This window comes from Balaenoptera physalus, assembly GCF_965194825.1.
Source record: "Balaenoptera physalus genome assembly, chromosome: 10".
Lineage (NCBI taxonomy): Eukaryota > Metazoa > Chordata > Mammalia > Artiodactyla > Balaenopteridae > Balaenoptera > Balaenoptera physalus.
The window spans coordinates 72121744-72146261 of NC_138889.1; the positions used below are offsets into that span (position 1 = coordinate 72121744).

The following is a 24518-nucleotide window of genomic DNA, read 5'->3' on the forward strand; positions in this document are numbered from 1 at the left end:
AAGCCAGAAGGGAGTGGCATGATATACTTAAAGTGATGAAAGGGAAGAACCTACAACCAAGATTACTCTACCCATCAAGGATCTCATTCAGATTCGATGGAGAAATCAAAAGCTTTACAGACAAGCAAAAGCTAAGAGAATTCAGCACCACCAAACCAGCTCTACAACAAATGCTAAAGGAACTTCTGTAAGTGGGAAACATGAGAAGAAAAGGACCTACGAAAACAAACCCCAAACAATTAAGAAAATGGTCATAGGAAGATATAGATCGATAATTACCTTAAACGTGAATGGATTAAATGCTCCAACCAAAAGACACAGGCTTGCTGAAAGGATACAAAAACAAGACTCATATATATGCTGTCTACAAGAGACCCACTTCAGACCTAGGGACACATACAGACTGAAAGTGGGGGGATGGAAAAAGATATTGCATGCAAATGGAAATCACAATAAAGCTGGAGTAGCAATACTCATATCAGATAAAATACACTTTAAAATAAAGAATGTTACAAGAGACAAGGAAGGACACTACATAATGATCAAGGGATCAATCCAAGAAGAAGATATAACAATTATAAATATATATGCACCCAACATAGGAGCACCTCAATACATAAGGCAACTGCTAACAGCTATGAAAGAGGAAATCGACAGTAACACAATAATAGTGGGGGACTTGGGCTTCCCTAGTGGTGCAGTGGTTGGGAATCTGCCTGCCAATGCAGGGGACACGGGTTCGTGCCCCGGTCCGGGAAGATCCCACATGCCGCGGAGCAGCTGGGCCCGTGAGCCACAACTACTGAGCCTGCGCGTCTGGAGCCTGTGCTCCACAACAAGAGAGGCCGCGATAGTGAGAGGCCCGTGCACCGCGATGAAGAGTGGCCCCCACTCGCCGCAACTGGAGAAAGCCCATGCACAGAAACGAGGACCCAACGCAGCCAAAAATAAATAAATAAATAAATTAAAAAAACAAAAAACAAAACAAAAAACAAAAAAAAATAGTGGGGGACTTTAACACCTCACTTACACCAATGGACAGATCATCCAAAATGAAAATAAATAAGGAAACAGAAGCTTTAAATGACACAATAGACCAGATAGATTTAATTGATATTTACAGGACATTCCATCCAAAAACAGCAGATTACACATTCTTCTCAAGTGCGCACGGAACATTCTTCAGGATAGATCACATCTTGGGTCACAAATCAAGCCTCAGTAAAGTTAAGGAAATTGAAATCATATCAAGCATCTTTTCTTACCACAACGCTATGAGATTAGAAATGAATTACAGGGAAAAAAACGTAAAAAACACAAACACATGGAGGCTAAAGAATACGTTACTAAATAACCAAGAGATCACTGAAGAAATCAAAGAGGAAATCAAAAAATACCTAGAGACAAATGACAATGAAAACACGATGACCCAAAACGTATGGGATGCAGCAAAAGCAGTTCTAAGAGGGAAGTTTATAGCTATACAAGCCTACCTCAAGAAACAAGAAAAATCTCAACTAAACAATCTAACCTTACACCTAAAGGAACTAGAGAAAGAAGAACAAACAAAACCCAAAGTTAGCAGAAGGAAAGAAATCATGAAGATCAGAGCGGAAATAAATGAAATAGAAACAAAGAAAACAATAGCAAAGATCAATAAAACTAAAAGCTGGTTCTTTGAGAAGATAAACAAAATTGATAAGCCATTAGCCAGACTCATCAAGAAAAAGAGGGAGAGGACTCAAATCAATAAAATCAGAAATGAAAAAGGAGCAGTTACAACAGACACCGCAGAAATACAAAGCATCCTAAGAGACTACTGCAAGCAACTCTGCCAATAAAATGGACAACCTGGAAGAAATGGACAAATTCTTAGAAAGGTATAACCTTCCAAGACTGAACCAGGAAGAAATAGAAAATATGAACAGACCAATCACAAGTAATGAAATTGAAACTGTGATTAAAAGTCTTCCAACAAACAAAAGTCCAGGACCAGATGGCTTCACAGGTGAATTCTATCAAACATTTAGAGAAGAGCTAACACCCATCCTTCTCAAACTCTTCCAAAAAATTTCAGAGGAAGGAACACTCCCAAACTCATTCTATGAGGCCACCATCACCCTGATACCAAAACCAGACAAAGACACTACAAAAAAAGAAAATTACAGACCAATATGACTGATGAATACAGATGCAAAAATCCTCAACAAAATACTAGCAAACAGAATCCAACAACACATTAAAAGGATCATACACCACAATCAAGTGGGATTTATCCCAGGGATGCAAGGATTCTTCAATATATGCAAATCAATCAATGTGATACACCATATTAACAAATTGAAGCATAAACACCATATGATCATCTCAATAGATGTAGAAAAAGCTTTTGACAAAATTCAAAACCCATTTATGATAAAAACTCTCCAGAAAGTGGGCATAGAGGGAACCTACCTCAACATAATAAAGGCCATATATGACAAACCCACAGCAAACATCATTCTCAATGGTGAAAAACTGAAAGTATTTCCTCTAAGATCAGGAACGAGACAAGGATGTCCACTCTCACCACTATTATTCAACATAGTTCTGGAAGTCCTAGCCACAGCAATCAGAGAAGAAAAAGAAATAAAAGGAATACAAATTGGAAAAGAAGAAGTAAAACTGTCATTGTTTGCAGATGACATGATACTATACATAGAGAATCCTAAAAATGCCACCAGAAAACTGCTAGAGCTAATTAATGAATTTGGTAAAGTTGCAGGATACAAAATTAATGCACAGAAATCTCTTGCATTCCTATACACTAATGATGAAAAATCTGAAAGAGAAATTAAGGAAACACTCCCATTTACCATTGCAACAAAAAGAAAAAATACCTAGGAATAAACCTACCTAGGGAGACAAAAGACCTGTATGCAGAAAACTATAAGACACTGATGAAAGAAATTAAAGATGATACCAACAGATGGAGCGATATATCATGTTCTTGGATTGGAAGAATCAACATTGTGAAAATGACTATACTACCCAAAGCAATCTACAGATTCAATGCAATCCCTATCAAATTACCAATGGCATTTTTTATGGAACTAGAACAAATCATCTTAAAATTTGTATGGAGACACAAAAGACCCCGAATAGCCAAAGCAGTCTTGAGGGAAAAAAACGGAACTGGAGGAATCAGACTCCCTGACTTCAAACTATACTACAAAGCTACAGTAATCAAGACAATATGGTACTGGCACAAAAACAGAAACATAGGTCAATGGAACAAGATAGAAAGCCCAGAGATAAACCCACGCACCTATGGTCAACTAATCTATGACAAAGGAGGCAAAGATATACAGTGGAGAAAAGACAGTCTCTTCAATAAGTGGTGCTGGGGAAACTGGACAGCTACATGTAAAAGAATGAAATTAGAATACTCCCTAACACCATACACAAAAATAAATTCAAAATGGATTAGAGACCTAAATATAAGACTGGACACTATAAAACTCTTAGAGGAAAACATAGGAAGAACACTCTTTGACATAAATCAGAGCAAGATCTTTTTTGATCCACCTCCTAGAGTAATGGAAATAAAAACAAAAATAAACAAATGGGACCTAATGAAACTTCAACGCTTTTGCACAGCAAAGGAAACCATAAACAAGACGAAAAGACAACCCTCAGAATGGGAGAAAATATTTGCAAACGAATCAACGGACAAAGGATTAATCTCTAAAATATATAAACAGCTCATTCAGCTCAATATTAAAGAAACAAACACCCCAATCCAAAAATGGGCAGAAGACCTAAGTAGACATTTCTCCAAAGAAGACATACAGACAGCCACGAAGCACATGAAAAGATGCTCAACATCACTAATTATTAGAGAAATGCAAATCAGAACTACAATGAGGTATCACCTCACACCAGTTAGAATGGGCATCATCAGAAAATCTACAAACAACAAATGCTGGAGAGGGTGTGGAGAAAAGGGAACCCTCTTGCACTGTTGGTGGGAATGTAAACTGATACAGCCGCTATGGAGAACAATATGGAGGTTCCTTAAAAAACTAAAAATAGAATTACCATATGACCCAGCAATCCCACTACTGGGCATATACCCAGAGAAAACCGTAATTCAAAAAGGCACATGCACCCCAATGTTCATTGCAGCACTGTTTACAATAGCCAGGTCATGGAAGCAACCTAAATGCCCATCGACAGACGAATGGATAAAGAAGTTGTGGTACAGGGGCTTCCCTGGTGGCGCAGTGGTTGCGAGTCTGCCTGCCAATGCAGGGGACACGGGTTCGAGCCCTGGTCTGGGAACATCCCACATGCCGCGGAGCAACTAGGCCTGTGAGCCACAATTACTGAGCCTGCGCGTCTGGAGCCTGTGCTCCGCAACAAGAGAGGCCGCGATAGTAAGAGGCCCGCGCACCGCGATGAAGAGTGGCCCCTGCTTGTTGCAACTAGAGAAAGCCCTCGCACAGAAACGAAGACCCAACACAGCCATAAATAAATAAAATTAAAAAAAAAAAGAAGTTGTGGTACATATATACAATGGAATATTACTCAGCCATAAAAAGGAACGAAATTGAGTCATTTGTTGAGACGTGGATGGATCTAGAGACTGTCATACAGAGTGAAGTAAGTCAGAAAGAGAAAAACAGATATCGTATATTAACGCATGTATGTGGAACCTAGAAAAATGGTACAGGTGAACCGAGTTGCAGGGCAGAAGTTGAGACACAGATGTAGAGAACAAATGTATGGACACCAAGGGGGGAAAACTGCGGTGGGGTGGGGATGGTGGTTTGCTGAATTGGGCGATTGGGATTGACATGTATACAGTGATGTGTATAAAATTGATTACTGATTAAAAAAAAATATGTATCAGGGACTTCCCTGGTGGTGCAGTGGTTAAGAATCCGCCTGCCAATGCAGGGGACACGGGTTCGATCCGTGGTCCGGGAAGATCCCACATGCTGTGGAGCAACTAAGCCCGAGCACCACACCTGCTGAGCCTGCGCTCTAGAGCCCACGTGCCGCAACTACTGGAGCCTGCGTGCTCTAGGGCCTGTGCTCCGCAACAAGAGAAGCCACCACTATGAGAAGCCCGTGCACCGCAACGAAGAGTAGCCCCTGCTCGCCACAACTAAAGAAAGCCTGTGTACAGCAACGAAGACCCAACTCAGCCCAAAAAAAAAAAATATATATATATATATATATATATATATGTGTGTATATATATATACACACACACACACACATATATATCAATCACTGGATTTTATTTATTAATATTTTGAATCTATGTCTACGTGAGAGAATTGGCCTATTATTCTTGTTTTTCATCATGTTTTTTGCATGTTTTTGGTATAAAGGTTATACTGGCCTCATAAAATAAGGTGGGAAATTACCTTTTTTTCTATTATCTAGAAGAGTCTGGTAAGATGGGTTTCATTTCTTCCTTTGGAAGAAAACTCTACTCTGGTGATGCTATCTCAGTTTGGAGCTTTTCTTATGGGCAAGTTTTAAATTATTAAGTTTCTTTAATAGATTTAGGACTATTCAGGTTTTCTGTCTCTTCTTATAACAGTTTGGTTAGTGGTGTTTTTCTCGAAACTCGTTTTGTTTTGTTTCCTCCAGCATTGAGACTGCTGAAAACTATATTTTACTTTCAAAATAGAAATCTTTTTGAGGATTTCTGCTTGGTTTCTCCATCTCTTGGCCAGTGTTTACAGATTGCCAAATATCTTCAGGGGAAAAGCATCTCTGAATTCAAGCTTGCATCTTTGTTCTTCCCTTCTCTCTGGGATCTTGCTTGGCATTTAAAGCTCTCCCTGTCTTTGTAACCCTGAATTCCAGTTTTGGTCTCCTAGTATAGAGCTGTTTCCTAGCCTCTTAACTGCTCTGCTTATCATCTTCTCTGCCCCATGTCAACTATGAATCAGTAGCAAATTCTGTGAAAGGAAAAAGTAGCACAGAATATTGGGTTCATTTCAATCTTTTCTCTTAACTCTAGGTTCTTGTTTTTTTCAAGCCCTGTTCTGATGCCCTGAAATGGATGCTATTTCTATTTTATTTTGGCTTTTCTAGACCAGTTGTTCTAGGCAGAAGAGTTGGTCTGATGCAAACTAGTCCCTCCCAGCTGAAAAATTAGGCAAGCCTTTTAAGACACTTTGAACCTATTTCCTCATCTATAAATTGGGAATAATAAATACCAGTTTCCTCAGAGGGCTGATTAAAATAATATGTGCCTGGTACATAGTAGCACACAAAAATATAAGCTGATATTATATTAATTTCAATAATAATAAATACTAAGCATCTCTGAAATTATAGTAAAAGATACGAGTTAGCAAATTTTTTCCTATAAAGGGCCGTATAGCAAATATTTTAGCATTTGCAGGGACATACAGCCACCTACTCCTCCCCCTCCTCCACTCCCACAGTAACTGTTAAAATGTAGTATTCTTGGCTCTGTGTACAAAAACAAGAGTTTGCCAAATATAAGCCAAATGGGAAATAAGAATTTAAGTTAAACTTTTAAAGTTATAGCAAATAATTTGAATATTCCATTCGATCTGACATAAGTCAGATGATGTCAGTCTCTTGCTCACTATGCTCCTATCTCACCAAAAATAAAAGCTAAAGTCCTAATCATGGACTTACAAGACCCTGCACAATATGGTCCCTTCCTTTACTCCCTTTTACTTCTCTGACCTCATCTTCTGCTTTCTCTTTCATTTACTCTGCTGCCGCTACACTGGCCTTGTTATCCCTCAAACAAGCCAGGCAGGCTTCTGCCTCTGCATCTTTTTTTTTATTTAACATCTTTATTGGAGTATAATTGCTTTACAATGGTGTGTTAGTTTCTGCTTTATAACAAAGTGAATCAGTTATACATATACATATGTTCCCATATCTCTTCCCTCTTGCATCTCCCTCCCTCCCACCCTCCCTATCCCACCCCTCTAGGTGGTCACAAAGCACAGAGCAGGGAGATCAGCTCTGTGCCTCTGCATCTTTGCAGGTGCTAGTCTGTGTGCCTGGAATGCTCTTTTCTCACACTTTTGTCAGGTCTTAACATCATAAGTACTGCCGTCTTTTTAATGCCCTCCATCACTTCTTTTTTCCTTTTCTTGCTTTATTTCCCTTTGACCGCCTCAAAATCCATGACTCTCCATTGTCCATATTCCTTAGCCTGGAATCTGATGTTCTCAAATATTGGTTCCAACATGCCTCCTCCAACCTTATCTTCCACTGCTCTTGAAAAAAAACAAAAGTATATATATATATATATATATATATATATATATATATATATATTATATAACCTATACTTAAAAAATTTTACGTTCCCTGTACATCGCTATTTCACCACTTTTGTACCTTTATTTATGCTCTCTCCTTCTTGAAGAATGAGTTTCCCCAAATAAATTTTGTTTGTTTTTATTGTAAAAAATTCTTTTCTCCTAATCTTTCTGAGTAAAATCCTACCAAATGAACAGCTCAGCTCAAATGCCACCCTTACCATGATGTTTCTGTTAATCACTCAGATTAAAGTTATCTATATATTCTTTGAACTCTGGTACCATTTTATCTATATTTTTATCTCACCACTTTCCATAATAATAATATTTGTTGCCCTTTACCTATATATTCTATACATTGCTTTATGTGTTCTGCATGTATCATCAGATTTAATTCTCCCTGATACTCTCTGCTAAGTACCAGTATAAACTCTGGAAATAACGCAAGAGGCGAACAAAGGAGAACTCTGAAAAATGCAAAGAGGAGAAATTAGGGACCCCAGTAACAGAGGAACAACATAGTGTGACAGGGTGTCTTATAACTGTCACCCAACAGCAAATGTTGGGGTAATGCAGACTCCCAGCCTAACCACAGAATGTGATGCAGGTAGGCTCTTCCTTTCCTTAAAATTGAATGAGAGTCTTGCCAACAACACCAAGGGGGAATTGATCAGGAACTCCACTGACATTAAGTGGCCAGGGAAGTATGGTTATTCCCTACTAGGCATGAGACTCCCCTTCCCCAATGAGACAGAGGGTGGCCAGGTCTCCACAACACAGGTGCCTAGCCCAGAAAGTGCTCTTTGTCCTTGTGGATTGGAGACTCCCTTCCCCGACCTAGAGGCACCAGATAGCCCAACCTGAGGAAGCTCCCCACCGACTGTCACCCGCAGCACCAGCAGGGACCAGTGGAAACCCTAGTGGCACCAGGAGAAAATCAAGCAGATGGAAAATACCACTGTGAATGCCCTGAGAATTAAATTTTCGTTAGAACTACAGCCTGAAAAAGTAGACTAGGACTTGGTGCTAAATCTAAAGAGGAAGACCACCTCCTACTATAAAAGATTTAAATAGGACCCAGAGTCTTCTAGCATAGTTTCCAAAATGTTGATAAAATTTTGAAAATCACCTGTCATACCAAGAACCAGGAGAATCACAACTTGAATGAGAAAAGACAATCAATGATTAACACCAAGATGATCGGATTTGGAATTGTCTGACAAAGAATTTTAAAGCGGCCATCATAAAAACATCCTAACAAGCAATTACAAATTCTCTTGAAACAAATAAACAAAATAGAAAATCTTAGCAAAAAAATAGAAGTTACCAAAAAAAAAAAAAAAAAAAGGGAAGTTATAGAACTGCAAAATGCAATAATGGAAATAAAAAACTTGTAAAATGGTCAATAGAGTGGTGATGACAGAGCACAAAATCTGTGAGCTTGAGGATAGATCTGTAGAATTTACTCAGTTTGAACAACATTGAGAAAATAAATGGAAACAAAATGAACAGAGCCTTCAGGACCTGGTGGACAATAACAAAAGATCCAACATTCATATCATCAGTGTCTGAGAAGGAGAGAGAGTGGGTTTGAAAAAGTATTTGAAGAAGTAATGGCTGAAAACTTCCCAAATTTTGCAAAAGATGTAATTCTGCAAATTCAAGAAGCTGAGTGAATCCCAAATGGGATCAGCGCCCCCCTCCCCAAGTCTACTCCAAGATATGTCAATTAAACTTTTGAAAACTAAAAGCAAAGAAAATATTTTGAAAGCAGCCAGAGAGAAATGACACACTGCATATAAGGGAACACCAACTCAAATGACAACAGATTTCTTATTTGGGTGTGGGAAAACAGATACTGTTATATACAATTTGTGGAGGTATAGATTTGACCAACATATGCAAGGGTAGTTTTATAGTGATTTTGGTTTGGTTCATTTACTTTGGTTCAGTAGTTCAAGTTAGGGGAAGCTATCTGTCAGAAGTATGCTTAATATCTACAGTGACATATAGAGAGAGGTGTTTGCTTATAAAGACTAGAAATAGCTGGGCTATGGCCCAATATTGGGGAACGTTTTAAAATAAAAACTAATACAAAATAATACTTCACAAGGGAAAAAAAAAAGAATTCCACAAAGAGCAAAGACATTACTAAGCTAATTGTTGGTCTAACTTTCATAACATTTCTCAATTTCAAAATGTGTTGAGGATAATTAATAAACAGTGAACTCAATAAATACTTTGAATACTTACGAACACACCCAAATGTAAATTCAAGGCACAATAAAACAAACAAAAGTAACATTTAATTCATTGTTCTGATTATCAGTGGACTTATTTCTGTGGGTAATTGAGTTGAACATAATATATATGTATTTTCAAAAAGTAAAAATCATATCATATATATTCATCAGTGAAATATTAATTTTAAATTAAAAAAATGTATTTCCTATCCATTTTTAAGGGCCCAGTGTCCTGTTATTCCTTCCATATTAACTATTCAGTTCAGTGTTATCACTATCTCCTTTGAACTCTGACACCATTTTTTCTCCTTTTTATCTCATCATTTTCTATAATATGGATAATAATAATTTTATTTATTGCATTTTAAATATATGTACCATGCATTGCTTTATGTGCTTTACATAGATTATCAGATTTAATTCTCATATCAGCCCTTAATGAGGTAGTTGTTATCCCCATTTTACAGTGAAGAAACTGAAAAGTTCGGATGTTGAATAACTTGCTCCAAGTCGATTTCCAACTCAGATGTCTTTGAAACAAAGCCTTGTCACTATGCTAGACTGCCTCTTAAGTGAGGAGTAAATAAAAAAAATGCTGTATATGTTTGAAAGAAATTTTGACATAGAGGAAAGAAAATCATTAATAAATTAATAAAATGCCCAAACTATAGATTCTGAAAGAAACACAAATTTGGTTCCATACTAGTTATAAGGTAAGTCATTAATGAATACCGTTAAATATGAGATACACTAATAAAAAATGTAGAAAAAAATTAAAGTTTACAATATCTGTTATATCAGCATCAAAAATTTTAAAGTTAGAATCATACCACTTGTTATATCATTTATGCCATGTCCAAATAAATGAAAATTAATATTTAATAGGATTCAAGTACTTATTGTTAGAGTTAAGTTTTTCTTAAATGTTAAATTTTCTGTGTAACACATATATAATTTTATGGGTTTTTTTTTTTTTTTTTCTTTTCTAGAGTTCTGGAGGTGGAAGTGGAGTTGATCTTTCGGTGCTAAATGAGGCTCGTAATATGGTGTCAGATCTTCTGGTTGACCCAACCCTTCCCCCGCAAGTCATTTCTTCCCTCCGGAGTATCAGTAGCTTGATGGGTGCTTTCTCTGGCTCCTGTAGGCCAAAGATTAATCCTCTCACACCATTTCCTGGATTTTATCCCTGCTCTGAAATAGAGGACCCAGCCGAGAAAGGAGATAGAAAACTTCACAAGGTCAAAATACAGTAATCAGCCAGCTCTATTTATCACGTTTAATAATGTTTTTGAATTAAAATTGCTCCTTTAAATCTTGGATAAAATAGAATTTCTTTTTAAAGGGCCAGCTTCTTTTCCAGTACATTGAGTTGCTTGGGACTTCAGAGGTAGTCATAATCTCAAATAATTCTAAGCAAGTATTCAGTTTTTATTCTAAATAATATTGCTGTAATTAGCAGTTATAACTTCATCGGTAACAACTATTTTTTATTATTGTTGTTATTGTTTTTAAGAAGTAGAGAACAGGCAAATTTAATTTCAGGCTGTACAGCAAACTAGTATTCAAATTGTGTCATTATTCTATTTTATTCTTTAGAAACCAGAAATTGTTCTTTTTGAACCAAGAAAAAATGATCATTATAATATTCATTTTATGAAATTACACAGCATTATTTTAAACTGATTTTCACATTTTTTGGAACTGTCTCTCCCTACCTCCCGCCTACCCACTGGAGATTACTATAGCCCAATAAGCATTGACTTTTCCACCAGTAGATATGGGATTAATTTTTCTTTAAATATCACTGATTAAAAATAGGATTTCCTTTAGAAAATAACAAATACTGTTCTAAATAGGTATACATTATATCTGTTCAGATTGCTTTTAATTCTTTTATTTGACTATCAATACCTTTACCAGTAGCTAAGATAATAAAACTTTAAAACTAGAAATATTTTAGAGATTATTTTAACTACTTTATTCTACTGGCTAAAGAAACTAAGAGAAGATGAAATTCAAACTAGTTAATTTTGTTCATTGTAATAGTGATCTAGAGCTTAGAAAAAGTTAAATATAGTTTTTGGAGAGACTTTGATCATCAGTTAATTCTGTTAATTCTCAGCATTATTGTATAGAAGTGTTGAAAAATTAAGCAAGCCCAATTAGGGCAAATTTTTCATAATTATTGTTCACAAATCTGGATCATAGGTAGTTATGTGATGCTTTTATTTTTAAAGTGTATCGAGTAGCACCTGCATTACACAAAACCCAATGGTAATTAAGTTATATGGCTTTTTTTTTTTTTTTAGCACTCTCCCTATGAGAAAGATTAATCACAAGCAACAAAAAGGGATAGCAATAAATTCATCAATAAAATAACTAATATATTCTTGAGTTAGTTTTCATTTGATATGTTGTTCTTCCTTTGTATTTTCCATTGACATCTGATGTTTAGAATAGTAATTTTAAAAAATAATAATTCTTAAAAATCTTAGTGATAAAAATCACACTGAGGGAATTCCCTCGTGGCCTTGTGGTTAGGATTTCGGGCTTTTACTGCTGTGGCCTGGGTTCAATCCCTGGTCGGGGAACTGAGATCCCACAAGCCGCATGACGAGGCCAAAAAAAAACCAAAAAAAATCACATTGATATCAGTATTATGTTTGTTATTATGTTTACTATGTAGAAAAGTGTACTGTACATTTTAGAAACATTTAAACAATAATATTAATTAAATAGGATGCCTAATTGCCTCATTTCCTGAACAGTCTAGGTAATAAGGCTTATTTTGAGTACTAGAATTTACTGATAGGAATAAGTCATATAAGAACAAGGAAGTAACCCTTATTTCTTTTGTGTTCTTTAAAACTTCTTATTTGAATTTCTTATCTAATTTATCTCTGCTTTGGAGAAGAATATAAAAAGCCTGATGTTACTTCAGAAAAGAGCAAGAGCATTTATGAAAAAATAATTAGTAAGGAAAAGGGAGTTAGAACAGATAATTTAATGTAAATGTCTTATATGTGTATTAAGAACTAAGAAAGATTGTATGGACCTAAATTATAGTCAGAAAGGATGTTACATAAACAACTTTTTCAATGTAAATATAACTAACATTGAATCTTTAAAAAATCAACATCCTTGGAAAAACTTAAATATAAATGGTATTTATCTCTTTGAGATGGTTTCGTGTCTGCTGATAGGGGAAATTTATAAAAAGCAGAAACTGTTTAATGTCGATTTCACTAAAACAACTATTCACAATGGTCAAAAATGGAATATTCTGGTTAACATTTGGATTAACCGAGAATATTTTCAAAAATTAGGGTAAAATATTCTTAATGTGAAAGGTGTTCTGAATTTAATTTAGTCATTAATTCAAAAGGTAGCTCAGAATTCTGCAGTTTAACCTCTATCTATGTACATTAGCATTGTACTGAAAATGTAATAGGAAAGAGGGATCACTCCTGATCCTAAGCTTGCCCTCTGAAGGCTTTTTTCAGGGTAAATCTTTCATATCTACTTTTAAAATTGTCAGTTGCATATTTCTCATAAAACTAGGAATAAAATGTACAAAAGAAAAAAAATTTGGTTAAACTGTAGGGAGTTCAGAAATCATTTTTTAGTTGGAGGAAGATAAATAGAAGAACAATATAGAATGTTATGTTTGGAGTAAAATTGACAGATTTTCAGAATAAAATATTTTGTTTCTCCTATACATGCTAAAAATGTACGGTTGATCCTTAAACGACATGGGTTTGAACTGTGTGGGTCCACTCAGACCCGTACCTTTTTCAGTAGTAAATACTACAGTTCCACACCATCTGCAGTTGGTTGGATCCACAGATGCGGAATCCGGATATGGAGGAAGCCCGCATAGGGAAGGCCCACTTGTATGTTATTTATGACACCCAGATTATTCGACTGCACAGAGGATCAGTGCCCCTAACCCCCAAGTTGTTCAAGGGTCAACTGTACTTTGTATTGATATTTCCATGGACCATCTTTTACGGCATATTGAAGGATAACGATTTTAATCATTGTTAAATTATTCAACAGGGGCTAAACAGTAGGAATAGTTTATCAACCCCACTGCTGAGGAGGAGCTCGGGAACCTCAGGTCTGCCACCTATTGACCAGACTTCTCCAAGGTGGGAACGCAATAATGGCAAAAGGCCTCACCAAGAATTTGGCATTTTAAGGTAAAATCCCCAGAACCTTTTCAAGAAACCTGAATCTACTACATCCACTCTTTCTGTGAATGAAGTTTGAAATAGTTCTAAAAGCATAAAGGAACACTGGAAGTATTTTAGTATAGGACGGCTTTGTTTGTAACGTGGCCTGATAGAGAAACTGATTCTTAAAAAGAGGGTAATCTGCCTTCTCCCCCAAAATAGGTAAGTTGGGTACAAAGCATGCTGGAGCCTTAAGAACATGAATCAGGTAGGCAGTTTAAGGAAACAAGGATCAATTTAGGATGCAGTACTGGGAAAGCCACGGGAGAGGTGGCCATATTAGGGGCAGTCACCAGTCTACTGCATAGTATTCAGAGGTTGGTCAACAGTTTCTGACTTGTGAAAGGAGGAGCATCCCCAAGGTTCACCCCAGATGTTACCTCAGACATGAGATGTAAGGTAACAGGACACTTTTAAGCCCTGTTCCTGGGGAACTAAAACTACTAACATATTGTATATTCTGTTGAGGATTTACTTGGAACTAAACAGTGCTAATCCTACAAAGGAGAGGTGTCAGTAACTGCAACCAAGTGAGGCTGGGAGATTGCAGGAGCTGAGATCTTTCAAATGTATATATATCCACTTACTCTGATAACAAAGGATTCAATACTTTGCCTTTTAAAGGCCAGGAAAGATATTGATCTCTTGTGTGAGTTATAAGCTTCTATTTAGTCAATTATCTAACCATGTTAATAAAATTGGAACCAGTGTAAATTTCCTGTTAAACCACTTTGTTAGGACTGAGCATGTGTTGTACTGATACTTTAACTTGACCTGTGTAGTTACACATTTGAAACAGTAGGTGGCAGTGTTGGATCAGAGCTATTTATCTGTTAAACTTTATATTAACATTTTATATACTAAATATGATCAGATCATTGTAATTTTCCAGATTCTTGTGTGATTTATTAATTTGAATCTTCTACAGTACATTCAAGTAGATGAACTCCATTTTTATAAAAGAAAAATTAAGTGAAATGATTTATAAAATAGGAATGGATTCAAGTATGAAGAGAACATTACAGGAAAATGAGCTTTGGTCCAAAGCTTGCCCAGAGCCTAAACATGATAATGGTTTTTGTTGCTGTCGTTGTTGTTGTTTTGTTAACGGAAGCAGGCTATGACGAAGTAAATGACGTTAGGAACTGAAAATACGACAGGTATTTCTTAACCCTTGGAAACATCTTGAGAATACTTTTGAGTTTAAGAAAGAATGATGAAAATGATTCTATTTTTTCATCTTTCCATCACATTGATGTAACAGCAATGCATTTAAGATAAAAGAAACGTTTGATACACTGAGTTAAGGTTATTTTTATACTCCTGCCTCACACGACTGATAATAAAATAGAAACATGGTCCAAGGAAAACTAATCTTTATACAAACATATCTCAGAGTTAAAGGTAAGTATAGGATTCAATATATTTACTTAACACTCATTAAAACAAAATCATATGCCTCATAAAAGATTTAGAACTTTGAAGAATACAGTAATTGGCCATATTAGGAAACATCTACTTTAAAGAGGTGAGGCTGGAAGTAATCTTTCTAGTGTGCAGAAGCTGGAGCTTCTCAGTAATAAATTTCTAAGTGTACTTTGAACATAGGGTAAAGGGGAATATATGAAGCATTTACAACCACTCTTCCTTTTGAAATTCAAGTCTCTAGATCAGTGCCGTCCAATAGAAATTTCCGTGATGATTGGAATTTTTTATAGCTGTACATGCAATTTGGTAGTCCCTAGCTACGTGTGACTATTGAGAGCTTGAAATGTGTCTAGGATGACTAAGGAACTTAATTTAAATTTGATTTGATTTTAATTAATTAAAATACAAAAAGCCATATGCAACGATCATATAGACATAAATGGCAGGCATGTTAGACATCATAGCTATAGATCATTAATGTATGGTGACATTTTGTTTGGGAACATTTAAGCTTTAGTAGCACAAAACAAATAGGCTTGTAACTCTGGAATCATGAGGCATTCATTTTGAATTTATTAGAGTACTCCAGAATGGAGATCACATTTCCTAGTTTTGATACGAATGCAGCTCTGGATTCTGATCATAGCTTCTCTAACTATGATTTTAAATCACCCTATGATTTCAGCATGATTTAAATATTGAACCTCTTGCTCCCTGAAACTATGTCTGAAACCAAATTTCTCATCCCTCCAGCTGCTTTTCCCTCTGTTACTATTATTCTGTCCTCATTTCGTGGCACAGTGCTGCAATCCTCTAGTTTTGTGGTTGCTTACAAAATTGATTTACCTAGAAAACTTGGTGTTATCTATACATCCTGTTACCTTACTCTATAGATAACAGTTGTCGAGTCTATCTCTAAACCTCTTTTCCTCTCTATTCCTTTTTTTCCTTTATCACTTTGCCTACACTATTTCATGCTTTCATTATTCCTTACGTGGGCTATTGAATTATCCTTCCATTTCTAATATCCTTCACTACCCAATCCATCTTCTACCCTTCCACCAGAAATCTTCCGTAAACAAAATTTTGATTATACAGATTTTTCTAATCATTAAGTTTTTGGACATTTATCAACACCCATAGAATACTGCCCAAATTCCTAGCCTGAGATTCAAAATTCTGTTACTCTCTCATGACAAAGTTGCACCCTTACTTGGAAAAATTAAGCAAACAGAGATGAGAAGTCTTGCAAAGAATAAGAGTAGAAAAATGATTTGGAAAACTCTCTACGTGAAAGTAACAGGAATGTAACTTGTGTTAGACTCTTCCTTGAAGTTTTCTCATAATTTTGTTTTTAGTTTCAATCCCTTTGAAAATTAAGCTGAATTATATTTTTCAGCTGCCTCATTTGTGTAAAGCGTAATATAGGACTTAAGTTTGGTTTTCTTTATGCTTTGCCTGGAGAAAAAAGTGAAGTATTATAAACCTTATGTTAGGTATGATAAGAGGACTCCAAAGGAGGAAAACCACAAGGAAGAAGAGTTAGTCCTACTTGAACAGCCACTGTATTACCTACTCTTGAGAGTTTACCACTGCTGGGGCTTCCCTGATGGTGCAGCGGTTGAGAATCCGCCTGCCGATGCAGGGGACACGGGTTTGAGCCCTGTTCCAGGAACATCCCACATGCCACGGAGCAACTAAGCCTGTGCACCACAACTACTGAGCCTGCACTCTAGGGCCTGTGTGCCACAACTACTGAGCCCACATGCCACAACTACTGAAGCCCACGCGCCTAGAGCCCGTGCTTTGCAACAAGAGAAGCCACCGCAATGAGAAGCCCGTGCACCGCAATGAAGAGTGGCCCCTAGAGAGAGCCCACGTGCAGCAACGAAGACCCAACGCAGCCATAAATAAATAAATTAATTTAAAAAAAAAAGAGTTTACCACTGTTCCTGTCTTAGAGGACTTGAGATTTTAATTAATTAAGAAGGCCATTACTTTATAACACCAAAATACCTCTCCGGTATCACCTTTATTTATCTGAAAATCCAGTCAAGCTTAACTGTTTGATATTCCCTCTGTTTGTGCACATCTGTGCCCCTTTTTAGTTATTCCCTCTACCTAGAAGAGACCCTCTCACCCCTATTTCTGTATGTCTTTAAAGATTGAGCTCAGATGTCACAGCTTAAGAATAACACGCTGACATCCTCCTCCCCTTGTTCTCCAAGGAAAAGTAATCTGTTTCGCCTCTGAATCTCCTTAACACTTTTTCTTTGCTCTTTTATGGCAATTTTCATTTTCTACCTTGCGTTAGTCATTACAACCCTTCTGAGACCTGCTTGACTACTGTAAAGAGTTTGGGATTACATCAAAATGGGTCTTTGAAGATAAACAGCTGCTTAACAAGTATCCTGCAGGGGTATGGTGTCCATATGACAGTTGATACTGCCTTCTGCTTAAGTTTCAGACCTAGGATGAAGTTTTACTGGTCAGGAAATTCCAGGAGGGGTTGAAGAATGCTTTTCTGGGTTAGCTGACAATTGAATTACCCAAGTACAGTGTTAGTACCTAGGGTTAAAAGAATGGCTAAACTGCTATCCATGGAATGACTGCTGGGACCCAGACCCTCCCTGTGGACAAACAACGTATTCAGAGCTCACAGCTCATTTCCTTTGAACAGACTTTCCCTGGGGAAATGTAGGCAAATTGCGTACCAAAACTCTGAGGCCATCAACTATAGGTACTCCTACACTAAAGAGGCTTGCCTTTAACCTATTCTGATTCATTGTTCATCGGCATAAGTGCTCTGTAATTAAATCTAATAACTCGTTGCCTGGCAATAGTATGTCCTCTAAATAATGTACTTGGGAACCAGCTTCTCAATTATGTGTCTGATAATTTATTAGAGATTTATACCAATGCCTGGAACCTATTTGAACTGCAGAGATTCAAGAGGGCTAATGGTGTCATCCCACTCAGTTTTTAAGATAATGGCTCTGCAAATCTGGATGTTGGACAGCCAACAAGTTTTACAGCTACCTAAAAAAATAATAAATGAGGTGATACAAAACTTGTCAAGGTAATTTGCATTGATTGTCTTAGAAATCAACTCTTAACATATGACTTAACTCTGTGACCATAACATTTGACATCTCTTGTAATGCTTTTGCATTTGGATTTGAAGACCGATTCCCAAGTCTGACTTTAATCACCTTCCTACCAATTATTAATAATCACTGGGACTCCTAGCCTATCTTGCCCTCTGCTTTCTTCAGTATTTTTTTTTTAACATCTTTATTGGAGTATAATTGCTTTACAATGGTGTGTTTCTGCTTTATAACAAAGTGAATCAATTATACATATACACTCTTCAGTATTTTTTATGTTATCTCATTGTGGTATATATTTATCTGGTTATAGGCAGGGAATTAATGAGGTGATTCTGGAACTGAGCTGAAAACCTGTAATTTGACCTCTCAATTCTAAACAGCTAACTGTTTCAATTATTAGGCCCCCTGGATTAAGGTAGAAGACTATGGAGCAGTGCTTCAGGTCTCTTCTCTGAAGGAGAAAACCCTGTCTTTGTTTTGAATATTAATCAGGAAGTAGATGTTGGTAGAGTACACAGATTGTTCTATTTGAATATTGCCCTGGGTGGTAGTGTCACTCTTCTTTCCCCATCTCTCCCACTCTGTATGTAGGCAATGAATATTCAAATACAAAGAATGATTAAGCATTGGTAGGGAGATGAGTTTATTGAGTGGTATTATTTACATATTGCCTCTTTTTGTAACATTGCCAACAAATTATTATTACTATTAGCTTGAGCAAAAAATGTTATAGAATCTAAAGGCTAGATGTTATTTTAGAAGTCCTTTAGTCTAAATCTCTAATTTTACAGATGGAAAAACACACACAAAGATAGCATCAGAAATATCTGATGCTGAAAAATAGATTTTCCTTGAGTAAGGGGGTGTGGAAGTACAAAAAAGATGAAGGAGTTAGGGAAAATCTTGAGAACTCAGCCTATAATAACAAAATATCGAGTGGAAAATAGAGAATCTAGATTTGTTCTTGATCCTGTAGCAAAGTGCCCACATCAGGAATTGACTAACAGAAGAAAACAGGCTAGTGACTATCTAAGAAAGGAAGTGCTATATGTATGGCACTGGGCCAGAAGCTTTAAAATATATAATCTTAAAACGCATTTTATGTATCAGTTGGTATACTGTGATTGCTCACCTATATGTAATTTCTTCATAAGAACCCTAAAACCTGTAATAAACATTTCAGTTACAGGATATGATTGCGTCAGTGGGTAATCAATATCTGTGAAGAAGGGGAGCGAAAGATAGTGAAAAACTGTATGTTTTAGGCCAGTGATTCTCGGTGAGGTCCCTGGACCACCTAAGTACTTGTTAGAAATGCCAATCTTCTGACCCTACCCCAGACCTTTAGAATCAGAAATCTTGGGGGTGGGACTAGAAATCTGTGTAGTAAGAAGCCCTCCAGGTGATATTCATAACCTGCTTGAAGCCAGGGTTCAGCAAATTACAGCCTGTGGACCCAATGTGGCCCATACCTGTTTTTGTCAATAAAATTATATTGAAACACAGTCATACTCATTTGTTTATTATTGTTTATGGCTGTTTTTATACTGCAGTGGCAGAGTTGAGTAATTGCAGAGACCTTATGGCCTTCAAAGCTCAAAGTATTTACTACTTGGTTCTTCACAGTAAAAGTTTGCTGGCTCCTGCTTTACTCCTTAGGCACTAGATAGATGTCTAAACTACATGTATAAGCAGATATTTGCTAATTGAATTGAAGACCATAAGCAAAAAAGGAATTTCTCATGTTTTAAAAAATCTTAACCTATTATCTTTCCCTTTTAGTCAAGGATGCTATCTAAATGGACCTTTTAGTTCAAATCTACTGACAATCCCGAAGCAAAGGTCATCTTCTGTATCGTTAACTCATCATATAGGTCTAAGAAGAGCTGGTAAGAAATCATTTTTGTGACTTAAATATGGGAGGCCTCAAAGTATATGGTAGTGCAAACCTTGTCATTACCTATTTATAGCTAATTTCGAATACCATTTCATGTGTTATAAGTTAACATAACTAAGCAGTTTGGGTTGGCTATTAGTTAACAGTTTGCTCATTCATTTGTTAATTTTTGAACAAGTACTATGTATCAGGCACTTTGTTAGGCACTAGCAATTCAGGGATAAAATATAGAACTATTTAATCTGAATAGTTGTAGACAGAGAACAACGGAAAACCCCGGAAAGAGCATTCTTTTGTAGCATGGTAATTGTGGAGGGAGAAAAAAAAAAATCTTAATATGAGAGTAGAAAAAAACCCTGACTATATCCTATATCCTATAATAAGTCATTCTAATAGAATTTTTATCCAATTATCTATCTATGGGGGGGTGAATTGACATAACATTATATTAGTTTTAGGTATACAGCAAAATGATTTGATATTTGTATATATTGTGAAATGATCACCATAAGTCAACATCTGTCACCACACATAGTTACAAATTTTTTTTCTTGTGATGAGAACTTTTAAGATCTATTCTCTTAGCAACTTACAAATATGAAATACAGTATTATTATGCAATACAGTATTATTAACTGCAGTCACCAAAGACAATAGAATGGCATATTTAAAGTATTGCAAAACAAAACTTGCCAACCTGGAATTCTTTATCCAGTGAAAATATCCTTTAAAAATTAAGGTGAAATAACATTTTTTTCATACAAACAAAAGCTGGTAGAATTTATTGCTAGTAGACTTGCACTACTAAGATTCAGCAAAGGAAGTTCCTTAGGTAGGAGGAAAATGATCCAGATGGAAGCATGGATCTGCAGGAATGAATGAAAAGCACTGGTAAGCCTAAATATATGGGTACATAAGAGAATACTGATCATTAAAAACAATGACTCCCTTGTGGCTTGCATAATGTATAAAGAAGTCAAGTATATGGTAACAGTGGCACAAAGGGTGGGAAAGGGGTAAATTGGACTTAAACTTACAGTGTACTGGCAATGATTGAAAAGTACTAAAACGTTCTAATTTAAAAGAAACTAATACTTCAAAGATGCACATTGTAATATCCAGGGTGATAATTAAAAGAATAAAAGAAAAAGTATAAGTAAGAAGCTAATATAGGAGGTAAAATGGCATGATTAAAAAAAAACAAACAAACCTTGAATAATCTAAAATAATACAAGAAAAGAGAAAATAAGAAACAAAAACATAAAGAATAACTAAAAAAGAAATAGCAAGATGGAGGATTAAGCAAACTATATTAAATATACACCTTGCGTGGGTGGCTGGTAGGGGAGCTGGGGGTGCCAGGGATCTGACCAGAGTTGTTAGAGTATATTATCTAAAATGTGCAGTTTTCCACAAAAAAGTTGAAAATACACTCCAGTTAATAGATACAGACTGTCAGACAATTAACAGCACAAGACTCAAGTACATGCTCTTTACAAAAGGCACACTAAATATAAGGACACAGGTCTGATCTCATGGGTATAAAACACACAAACCAAAAATTAATTAATTAAAATAAAATACACAAACCAAAAATTGACAGAACTAAAGGGAGAGAAAGACAAATCTGTATTCATTTTGGAGATTTTAACTCACCACTCTCATTATCTAGTAGAATAAGCAAACCAAAATATTAGTAATAGATAAATGGAAGATTAGGACAACATGATTTAACTGACTTGACCTAATCGACTATAAAACACCACACTCAGACATTACAAGATACATATTTTTTCCAAGGACGCACACAAGATTGATCAAAATAGACCATTTGCTGAGCTATAAAACAAGTCTCAACAAGTTTCAAAGGATTAAGATCATATATAGTGATCAGCTTCCGGAATGGCAGAGAGAGGATCTCAGTAAACTTGTTCTTCTGCTAAAACAACAAAAATAGGGGAAAAAAACTAAACTCAATCATTTCAGAATTCTGGAAGTTAACAAAAGCCAGAGAACAAACTAGAAGTCATCTATACAAGAAACTAACTACCGAACCTTGGTGAGACAGTGGGGTTCTGTGACAGTTTAATTGGGGGCACTTCCCAAACCCTCTCTCTGCCCAGCTCAGTCATACTACAGCTAAAAGCCGCTAGCTTTGCAGCCATTAGAGTCTGACCTCTTTAGAAACTGCATTAAAAGAAACAACCTGATAGTACAGTAAACGTTTTGTTCAAGATCCCTGGAAAACCCTTCTATTCCCAGGGAGCTGTGGATATTTCATTTGACTCAGAGCTCAGCTCTCCAAAAACACAAACAAAAAACCCCTATACCCTATGCCAGGCAACATTGTGAGTGCGTAAGGCTGTGATTTCAACTGGGGCAAACAAGAGCTGATTGGGAATTTAAAAGGAAATCCTGGACACTAGATGACCATGGGGAAGTGGAAAGCTCTGGCAACAGAAGAGGATAGTTTTTTTGTTTTTTTTTTTTTTTAACAAAAGGGGCCAGAACAACTGGATATCCTAGAAAAGAATTTGGACACTTATCCCACCACATATACTAGGCTGAGCACATGTTTAGGGCTGTGCACATGCCCAGGAAAGATCTGGGAAAGGCGAAGGCCCTGGCCACTCCATCTGTAGCTGACCTTGAGGTCCTGCACAAGCAGGAAGTAAAAGCTACGGCTGTCTTGTAAACTGCCTGGAAGTTTGAAGTTGTATCTTTCAAACAGATTCTCATCTACAGATGACATAGAGGCAAGACATTTAAAGAAATCTTCTGTCTCATCTAAATTACACTGACCCAAGAATGGCTTCTAAAAAGTCAAGCATAAATCAAGGAGAAAAGGGAAAAAAAGACAGCAGAGAACTCAGTGGCTACACACCTCAGAGAAAACAAAATCTACGTAATGAGTCCAGGAAATCACTCAATGAATAATCAGAAACAAAAAACCAACAAACAAAAAAACAGCAACATAAACCTTGAGGGTGGGAGAGATCTGATATTAGAATTGTTACAATATATTATCTAAAATGTCCAGTTTTCAACAAAAAAACCATGAAGCATGCAAAGAAACAATAAAATTTTCGCCATGTAGACAATGAAAAACAGCCAACAAAATTTCCCTGAGGAGGCTTGGATTTGGGATTTAGTAATGACTTTAAATCTGCTACCATAAATATGTTTAAAGAACTTGAGGAAACCATATCTAAAGTAAGGACAGTATGACAACAATGTCTCACCACAGAAAGAATATAAAGAATTAGAAATTATAAAATAAAATTATAAAATAATTTAAATAATTATAAAATAATTACCACTTCTACTCAATATTGGGTTGGAGGTTCTATCCAGGGAAGTTTAGGTAAAAATGAATAAAAGGAAGATGTAAAGCTATTTGCAGACAACATAATCATATATTTATAAATCCTAAGAAATTCATTAAACCTATTACAACCAATAAACAAGTTCATCAGTGTGGCAGAATACAAGATCTATATGCAATAATCAATTGTATTTCTATATACTAGTAATGAACAATGCAAAACTGAAATTAAGAAAATAATTTCAGGACTTCCCTGGTGGTGCAGTGGTTAAGAATCTGCCTGCCATTGCAGGGGACATGGGTTCAATCCCTGGTCCGGGAAGATCCCACATGTCGCAGAGCAACTGAGCCCGTGTGCCACAACTACTGAGCCTGTGCTCTAGATCCTGTGAGCCACAACTACTGAGCCTGCGTGCTGCAACTACTGAAGCCCGCAAGCCTAGAGCCCGTGCTCTGCAACAAGAGAAGCCACCGCAGTGAGAAGGCCGCGCACCCCAACGAAGAGTAGCCCCCGCTCACCACAGCTAGGGAAAACCCGCGCACAGCAACGAAGACCCAACGCAGCCAAAAAGAAAATAAATAAATAAATTTATTTTTTAAAAAAAAGAAAAAAAATACTTTGGAATAAATTTAGCAAAATAGTGCAAGACTTGTACACTGAAAACTATAAAACGTCGAAATTAAAGAAGACCCAGATATTTTTTTTTTTTTTAATTTTTGACTATGCTGCGTGGCATGTGAGATCTTAGTTCCCCGACCAGGGATCAAACCCATGCCCCCTGCATTGGCACGCAGAGTCTTAACCACTGGACCAACCAGGGAAGTTGCGGGAAGACCCATATGGAAAATATCCCATGTTCATGGACCAGAAGACTTAATATTGTTAAGATGGCAATACTCCTTAAATTGTTCTAAATTTAGTACAAATCCTTATCAAAATCTGAGCTGGCTTCTTTGCAGAAATTTG

General features: G+C 36.4%; 1 protein-coding gene across 1 annotated transcript in view; it reads left to right on the forward strand.

Moving 5' to 3' along the window:
• PDE3B (phosphodiesterase 3B) overlaps positions 1–24518 on the forward strand; it is a 180756-nt gene that overhangs the window by 110112 nt on the left and 46126 nt on the right. Inside the window, exons 3-5 of the mRNA XM_082475998.1 lie at positions 10546–10794; positions 13616–13758; positions 20112–20218. Of these exons, the coding sequence (XP_082332124.1) occupies positions 10546–10794; positions 13616–13758; positions 20112–20218 (499 nt within the window). The remainder of the gene's footprint in view (positions 1–10545; positions 10795–13615; positions 13759–20111; positions 20219–24518) is intronic.